The sequence below is a fragment of the Cibotium barometz genome, chromosome 14, assembly GCF_041138505.1.
Source record: "Cibotium barometz isolate CiBa-2024 chromosome 14, ASM4113850v1, whole genome shotgun sequence".
In the NCBI taxonomy this organism is placed as follows: Eukaryota; Viridiplantae; Streptophyta; class Polypodiopsida; order Cyatheales; family Cibotiaceae; genus Cibotium; species Cibotium barometz.
Genome location: NC_141059.1, coordinates 40,841,081 through 40,849,999, shown reverse-complemented (window position 1 = coordinate 40,849,999; position 8,919 = coordinate 40,841,081). Strand labels below are relative to the sequence as shown.

The 8,919-nt window shown below is 43.3% G+C and overlaps 1 protein-coding gene across 1 annotated transcript; it reads left to right on the top strand.

The window, feature by feature from the left end:
• Positions 1-458: 458 nt before the first annotated feature.
• LOC147632026 (pentatricopeptide repeat-containing protein At1g74600, chloroplastic-like) lies at positions 459-7,137 on the top strand. The gene has a single exon (XM_086808606.1). It carries the CDS (start codon positions 605-607, stop codon positions 4,511-4,513), a length of 3,909 nt encoding a protein of 1,302 aa, XP_086664732.1. The 5' UTR covers positions 459-604; the 3' UTR covers positions 4,514-7,137.
• Positions 7,138-8,919: the final 1,782 nt, after the last annotated feature.

Sequence of the window (8,919 nt, the reverse complement as noted above, 5' to 3'; positions counted from 1 at the left end):
AATCAAGAAAGGCGAGCCATGGCAAGATTTAGCGCCATTTACTAAATTCTGTGGTTAATGATATATACAAATCGATAGTTCCTAGCTAAAAAAATTCCAATAAGATAGATAAGAGCATGAAGACAGATCCAGGCGGGGTATGCGAGAGGTATTTTTCTTGGTCTAGAACCCCGTACCCCTATATTAATAGGAGAGTCAAGGATAGGTCCCCTGTTTTATTGTGCCACGAAGGGCGGTAAGTTAAGAAAAGGCGGGTACCCAATCCCTTCCCACCAAAGAACCGTACGAGATACTCCCCATCACAGCAAAAACTGCAGGTTAATTTGGTATTCTATGGGCATACTCATTGGCAGACTAGTCAAGTGTGGTGAATGGGTTTTCCACGAGGGTATGGACCATCACCCTACCCTTCTCATATATACAAAGAGAGATGGTTAGTACTAAGTAGATACAATTTGGAGCAAGCTCCTAACTTGCAATTTATCCTATCTAGAGGTATAGTGGACTTACTCGGATTTGGCGAGATTGATATGCAGGGATGATGGATCATTGCTTGTCTGCGATCGACTCGAACAGACTCCAAGGCATTTCAAGCATGCTATAGATGGACGGCTGGTACGATCCAAGTTGTGTGAAAGAGGGGCTAAGGCAAGAGGAGATGTACAAAGTAACCGGTACTGGCGGTGGTTGGAAGATGCTCAGCCTAGAGGAGACGCTACGTTCCTTGGAGGAAGGGGTGCCTCCCCAGCCTTCTGTTGAGGACTTGGCTCGCATCTTGCACAAGTGCAGCAAGGAGAGAGACCTAGCCCATGCACAACGCTTGCATGCCTACATGCGCAAAAATGGGCTGGATGCTCATACATCACTGGGGAACTACCTCGTCTTGATGCTGGTGGAAGTCGGAAGCATACGCGATGCCCAGCAGGTTTTTGACAGATTGGTGTATCGTGATGAGTGGTCCTGTTACACCCTCATCACTGGTTATGTCAAATTTGGCAAGCCACAGTATGCTCTCACCCTTTACCAGAAAATGCAGAGAGATGATTCTGTACATCCCAGTGGGCATATTTTTGTGGCCTTACTGAAGGCTTGTGCCAAGCTGAAAGATCTTGAAAAAGGCCTTGAAATACATGCTGAGGTTGCCAGTATGGGTTTGCTTGAAAAAAACCTTTTTGTTGGCAGCACCTTGGTCGATATGTATGTCAAATGTGGTTCGCTTGCCAAAGCACAGCAAGTATTTAACAAGCTTCCAATTCGAGATGTTGTCTCGTGGACTGCACTGATTGCAGGATATGCTGAACATGGGCATGGTGAGGAAGCACTCAAGTGTTTTGAACAGATGCAACTTGAGGGCGTCTCCCCAAATGCTGTAACGTTTGTTTGCAGCCTGAAAGCTTGTGGCAGCATAGGAGCCACAGAGAAGGGCGGAAAAATACACGCTGAGATTGAAAGACAAGGCTTGTTGGAAAGTAACCCTGTTCTTGGCAACACCTTAGTTGATATGTATGCCAAATGTGGCTTGCTTGCCAAAGCACAGCAAGCTTTTGACAAGCTTCCAGTTCAAGATGTAGTCTCAAGGACCGCACTAATTGCAGGATATGTTGAACATGGGTATGGTAAGGAAGCACTCCAGTGTTTTGAACAGATGCAACTTGATGGTGTCTCTCCGGATGCTGTCACGTTTGTTTGCTGCTTGAAAGCTTGTGGCAGTATAGGAGCCACAGACAAGGGCCGAGAAATACATGCTGAGGTTGAAAGAAGGGGGTTGATAGAAAGAGAACTTGTTGTTGGCAACACCTTGGTTGATATGTATGCTAAATGTGGCTTGCTTCCAAAAGCACAACAAGTGTTTGACAAGCTTCCAATTCGAAATGTAGTCTCGTGGAATGCATTAATCGCTGGATATGCTGAACATGGACATGGCGAGCAAGCACTCCAATGCTTTGAACAGATGCAACTTGAGGGTGTCTCCCCGAATGGTGTCACACTTGTTTGCAGCTTGAAGGCTTGTGGCAACATAGGAGCCACAGACAAGGGCCAAGAAATACATGCTGAGATTGAAAGAAAGGGGCTGCTGGAAAGAGACCATTTTGTTGGCAGCACCTTGGTTGATATGTATGCCAAATGTGGCTTGCTTTCCACAGCAACACAATTGCTTGACAAGCTCCCAGTTCGAGATGTTGTCTCGTGGACTGCAATTATCGCAGGATATGTTGAACATGGGCATGGTGAGGACGCTCTCAAGTGTTTTGAAAAGATGCAACTCGAGGGTGTCTCCCCGAATGCTGTCACGTTTGTCTGCACCTTGAAAGCTTGTGGCAGCATAGGAGCCACAGACAAGGGGGGAGAAATACATGCTGAAATTGAAACACGGGGGTTGCTGGAAAGAGACCTTGTTGTCGGCAACACCTTGGTGGATATGTATGCCAAATGTGGTTCTCTTGCCATGGCACAACAAGTGTTTGACAAGCTTCCAGTTCGAGATGTATACTCATGGGCTGCACTAATTGCAGGATATGCTGAACATGGATGTGGTGAGAAAGCTCTAAATTGTTTTGAACAGATGCAACTTGAGGGTGTCTCCCCTAATGCTGTCACATTTGTTTGCAGTTTGAAAGCTTGTGGCAGCATAGGAGCCACAGATAAAGGCGGAGAAATACATGCTGCGATTGAAAGACAGGGGTTGCTAGAAAGAGAGATAGTTGTTGGAACCACCTTGGTCGATATGTATGCTAAGTGTGGCTTGCTTTCAAAAGCACAGCAAGTGTTTGACAGGCTTCCAGTTCGAGAAGTAGTGTCATGGAATGCGTTAATTGCAGGATATGTTGAACATGAGTGTGGTGAGGAAGCACTCAAGTGTTTTGAACAGATGCAACTCCAGGGTGTCTCCCCAGATGCTATCACTTGTGTATACAGCTTGAAAGCTTGTGGCAGCATAGGAGCCACAGATAAGGGCCGAGAAATACATGCTGAGATTGAAAAAAAGGGGTTGCTGGAAAGAGACCTTTTGGTTGGCAGCACCTTGGTTGATATGTATGCTAAATGTGGCTCGCTTGCTATAGCACAGCAAGTGTTTGACAAGCTTCCAGTTCGAGACGTAGTCTCATGGACTGCACTAATCACAGGATATACTGAATATGGGCATAGTGAGGAAGGACTCAAGTGTTTTGACAAGATGCAACTCGAGGGTGTCTCCCCAAATGCTGTCACGCTTGTTTGTAGCTTGAAAGCTTGTGGCAGCATAGGAGCCACAGACAAGGGCCAAGAAATACTTGCTGAGATTGAAACACAAGGGCTGTTGCAAAGAGATCTTGTCATTGGCAACACTGTAGTTGGTATGTATACCAAATGTGGCTCGCTTGTCAAAGCACAACAAGTGTTTGACAAGCTCCCAGTTCGCGACGTAGTCTCGTGGACCACACTTATTGCAGGATATACTGAACATGGGTATGGTGAGAAAGCACTCGAGTGTTTTGAACAAATGCAACACGAGGGTGCCTCCCCAAATGTTGTCACTTTTGTTTGCATCTTGAAAGCATGTGGCAGCATAGGAGCTATAGACAAGGGCCGAGAAATACATGCTGAGATTGATAGACGGGGGTTACTGGAAGGTGATCTTATTGTCGGCAACGCCTTGGTTGATATGTATGCCAAATGTGGCTTGCTTACTGTAGCACATGAAGTGTTTGACAAGCTTCCAGTTCGAGACAGTGTCTCATGGGCCACACTGATCGCAGGATACGCTGAACATAGGCATGCTGAGGAAGCACACAAGTGTTTTGAACAGATGCAACTCGAGGGTGTCCCCCCGAATGCTGTCACCTTTGTTTGTAGTTTGAAAGCTTGTGGCAGCATAGGAGCTACAGATAAGGTTCGCAAAATACACGCTGAGATTGAAAGACAGGGGTTGCTGGAAAGAAACCTTGTTATTGGCAACACCTTGGTTGATGTGTATGCTAAATTTGGCTCACTTACAAAAGCACAACAAGTTTTTGACAGGCTTCCAGTTCGAGACGTAGTTTCATGGAACACACTTATTGCAGGATACGCCCAGCTTGGAGAAAGTGAAAATGCTTTTCATATCTTTGACAGAATGCAAGGAGAAGGTATGAAGCCAGATTCGGTCACCTTCGTTGTTGTTCTTAGTGCATGCAGTCGCACAGGTCTATTCAATAAGAGCCAGACATACTTTGAGGCCATGAGCAAAGACTATGGCATTGTTCCAACTCTTGAGCACCACACTTGGATGGTTGATCTCCTTGGCCATGCAGGCCAATTAGACAAGGCAGTAGCAATGATTAAGAAGATGCCATTTTTCCCTAATCTTGTGGTGTGGCATACTATGTTGGGGGCTTGTAGAAATTGGGGAAGTTTGGAGCTTGGAAAACAGGCCTTTGAATATGCAGTGCATTTGAATGAAACGGATGCCATAGCCTATGTTTTAATGTCTCATATATATGCAAGTGCTGACTTGCAGGAGAGAGTGAATAGGGCTGAGGAAATGAGACTGTAAAATGAAGTGTGTAAGAGGCCAGGGCATTGTTGGTGGTCTGATGGCGCTGTTGGAACTGTGCATGCATCTTTGGTTGGGGTTAATAGACTTTCCAAAAGTAAACGTTTTGATCCAACGTGAGAAGATATTTCCCTCAAAATGAGAGAGGAAGGTTATGTCTTGAGTTTGCATTGAGAATCAGAGGACATTTCTGAGATGCAAAGAAATGTATGTTGCGGATAGAAGGGATGAACACAGATTGTATGAAGCATACAGACAGCACGTAGGGACAGAATTTATGTATAGTAGGTTGGTACCTACTAGACTAGAATACATCAAGGATAAACTTGAATGTGTAGGAGCAGGGTAAGACCACAGGCAACCCTATACAAACGCAACCAAATTGGAAAAACATCGAAAACCCTCTGCAATAAGGTGTTCGATCCTTCCAGATAACAACATATGGGAGTGGCAAGACTGATCACTTGCGCTAATTTCTGTGGGATGAATGTGCCACCACTGCCTGTAATGTCCAGAAGTTGATCTCGCTTGTGGAGCCTGCCCTTAAGAAACACATTTTTGAGGTTGAAAGAAATTATGATGCCTTTTCCGAGGACATGGCACCATTGAAGAAACCAAATACGTAAAGGAATCCATAGTCGTTAGAGAAGTCCAGAAGTTGATCTCGCTTGTGGAGCCTGACCTTGAGAAACACATTTTTGAGGCTGAAAGAAATTATGATGCCTTTTCTGAGGACATGGCACCATTGAAGAAATCAAATACGTAAAGGATGAATGTGCCACCACTGCCTGTAATGTCCAGAAGTTGATCTTGCTTGTGGGATGAATGTGCCACTACTGCTTGTAATGTCAAGAAGTTGATCTTGCTTGTGGAGCCTGCCCTTGAGAAACAATTTTTGAGGTTGAAAGAAATTATGATGCCTTTTCCGAGGACATGGCACTATTTTTGTGGGATGAATGTGCCACCACTGCCTGTAATGTCCAGAAGTTGATCTCGCTTGTGGAGCCTGCCCTTGAGAAACACATTTTTGAGGTTGAAAGAAATTATGATGCCTTTTCCAAGGACATGGCACCATTGAAGAAACCACATACGTAAAGGAATCCATAGTTGTTAGAGAAGTCTTGCAAACCAGCTAGTAGGTCTGAAACTTCATTGGTAATTTCATCAACCAGAGGCAAGTATGACCATGTGAAAAGTGGAGTGCTTTTAGCAGACATTTGCATGAATCCGAAGTCCTGGCAAGTCTGCAAGCTACCTCAATTGCATCAAGAACATTATCTGGTAGTTAAGTTATCTGAGTTAGGGAGCGCATTGCTAGAATTTGAAGCATTGTAAGTAATGGCATACAAGATGGGAGCTAGTGACATGGCTCTCAACCGTTGTTTAAGAGCAAGGCTCAAAGACAAGCTTTGGGAAGAGATCTAGAGGATGGACAAACCCCATTGATAACCTGGATGACTACTTTGGATGGGCCTTTTAAGCTGTGGATTGGTTGGGTTTCTAACCTTCTAACTAGATAGGGAGCATGATGAAGTCTCTTAAGTCTTCAAGATCTAGCAGCAAGAAGTATGCAGTAGAGTGAAGGTTCCAATGAAGCTGTGACCAAGGAAGCAAAAGAGCTTGTTACAATGATGTACTGACACACTCCTCACTCAGGCTTTAACTATAGTGAGGCAATGTCTGGCGTTCCATTTGCCAAGGGAACCACAAAACCAACAAATGTCTAGGTTTTTAAGAAATGAGGTTCCATTGCCAAGAACACAACCAAGTAGTGAATCATTACATCAACAATCAGCACCACTCCTGATGCAATATATCGAGGAGGCACAACGCCTGCCTTGTAATGTCAAAAATGAAATACAAAAAAGATAATAAGGGCAAGGTAATCAACAAGTAAAGAAGAATTAAAGGCCTTATCAAAGTCAAATCATCAGGCGTTCCTGATAACTTCACAAGAATCAAAATTCAGCGCGAATGGCCATTATGGCAGGGTCAAGAAATGTGTGGATGCGACCAAAAGAGTGGGAACTGTTTCCTCTCTATGACATGGTAATGCGTTAGATGGGGTGGTAATTACAGGATACTTGAGTGTTTAAATTAAGTCAGGCATGGGCGATTCTAAGCTTTCTGTCAAGACTATGATGTTGTGCTTGCATTAGACAGGAAGAACAAAAGAAAATGAAGTAAATAGTAACAAAAAACGAAGCTTGCTGTCAAACTCTGGTGCATTGAGCAGAGGCAATGTTTGCTTTTGGGTAGATGTGCAGATCTTCAAGCTCCGAGTTACAAATAGCAGCCATAGCTCATCGCTCCTCCCCAGCCATTGCAGAGCTTCCGTCTTCACACTAAGCAAGTTTCGGCACAGCAACAGCTCATCGCAGTTTCTCTTTTACAATGACAAGAAAGGTCTTGCACAGACGATGATCAAGCTAGAAGGAGCAATTCTTTTCTCTATCAAAGGCATTTGAACAATGTGTCAGCTCACCCCAAAAGAGTGAAAAGTTTTATTTAAAAAATCTTAAATATAAGCTGAAATTAGCAGGCTTAGAGAAATATTTAAAAATAAAAAAATCCTACCGTGATGAAATATTTGTTTAAAAAACTTTAATATAAGTTTTGTGAACCTCCTACCAACTGATGCATTTGGCATATAAACTAATTGCATGCCACATAAAATTCCTTGGTATCGAAGAATATACAAAAATCTATGTGCACGAGATTCGAGTCGGCCAGGTCCTACAGGCCGACCTTGAAAAATCCATAAAATTCTATCAAATGCTAAAAAAGGCACCTACAAAAATAGCAGATAAAATGTGCAGTGCAGGGCCTCATAAATGGGCCAGATACAAGCATGCGGGGAGTTCATTTGGGGATGAATAATATTTCCAACACCTCCTCTTCAGCGCTAGATGGGCGTACCAACGCCGATACACTAAAGTAAGACCCCAAAGAAGCACAAGGGAGCGGTTTGGTGAAGAGGTTTGCAAGGTTTTCTTCAAAGAAGCATGAGGGAGCGGTTTGGTGAAGACCAAGTTCGATCTAGTCTCGAACAAAATGATAATGTACTTCGATATGTTTGGATCGACCACGAATCATCGGGTTCTGTGCCAAAGCAATAGCACTCTGGGAATTTGAGAAAATTGTGACAGGAGAATCCTGTGCGCAGCATAAATGTTCCAGAATTTGATGAATCCACAAAGCTTCAATCGTGGAGAGAAGGTAGGACGTATACTCAGCCTCAACAGATGATGTAAGCAACAATCCTCTATTTCTGAGACTTCCAAGAAACCATTCCAGAGCCAATCAAAAAACAATATCCAAAAGTAGATCGCCAAGAATCAACACAACGAGCCCAATCAGCATCCGTGAATCCCACCAAATCAAAACAATTGGAATAAGTGATACCATAACTAGATGTGCCATGAAGATACCGAAGAACCCGCAAAGCACCTTGCGAGTGAGACCATCGAGCCGTAGAGGAGAATTGACTAAGAATACTCAAGGCATAAGAGATATCCGGACGAGTGTTGTTGAGGTAAAGCAATGAACCAACCAACTGTCGGTACTCAGTAGAATCAACCAAAGGAGAATCATCGTCCTTTGAAAGCTTGGAACTAGGATCCATGGGACAAGAGAGCGGAGTGCAATATGTCAAACCATAAAGAGAAAGCAATTTGCAATATGTCAAACCATAAAGAGAAAGCAATTTGCACACATACTTCTCCTAAGAAATAAAAATTCAATCATTGTACTATCATACTTCAAGACTAAGAAAGTAATGAAGTAATCCAAGATTAGTCATCTCAAACTGCTGTGAAAGCTTAAGACTGAACATGAGTGACTAACTGGGAAGAAAATCCTATAAGGATGAGATCATCCACATATAGCACAATCATATAAATATCACCATTAGAGACAAACTCATAAAGGTTTGAATCTGGATAAGCTCTCTCAAAGCCAAGTGAAATCAAGAAGGCATCAATCTTCTGATACCAAGCACGGGGTGCTTGTTTGAGACCATATAGAGCCTTCCGCAATAAATAAACATGATTTGTGTATCCCTGAATCTCAAATTTTAGAGGTTGCTCAACATATACCTCCTCTGAATCTCCATTCAGAAAAGAAGATTTAACATCCATTTGAAAGACCAAAAAATCCAAAATGAGCAGCCAAGGCTAAAACAATCTGAATGGTGGTATACCTGGTTGTAGCTCTGCCAATGTCTCATCAAAACCCTTGCTAGCTTTCTGAGAATAACCACGAGCAACAAGGCGAGCTTTGTACTTATCCAAATTACCATTAGAATGAAACTTGACTTTAAAAATCCATTTGACACCAATGACCTTGTGATGTAATGGGCGTGGAACTAACTCCCAAGTTTTGTTCCGCTCGATAGAAGACATCTC

Bases quoted from the DNA above. Each gene is read 5' to 3' on its own strand.
- LOC147632026 (XM_086808606.1), top strand. From the start codon at position 605: ATGGACGGCTGGTACGATCCAAGTTGTGTGAAAGAGGGGCTAAGGCAA.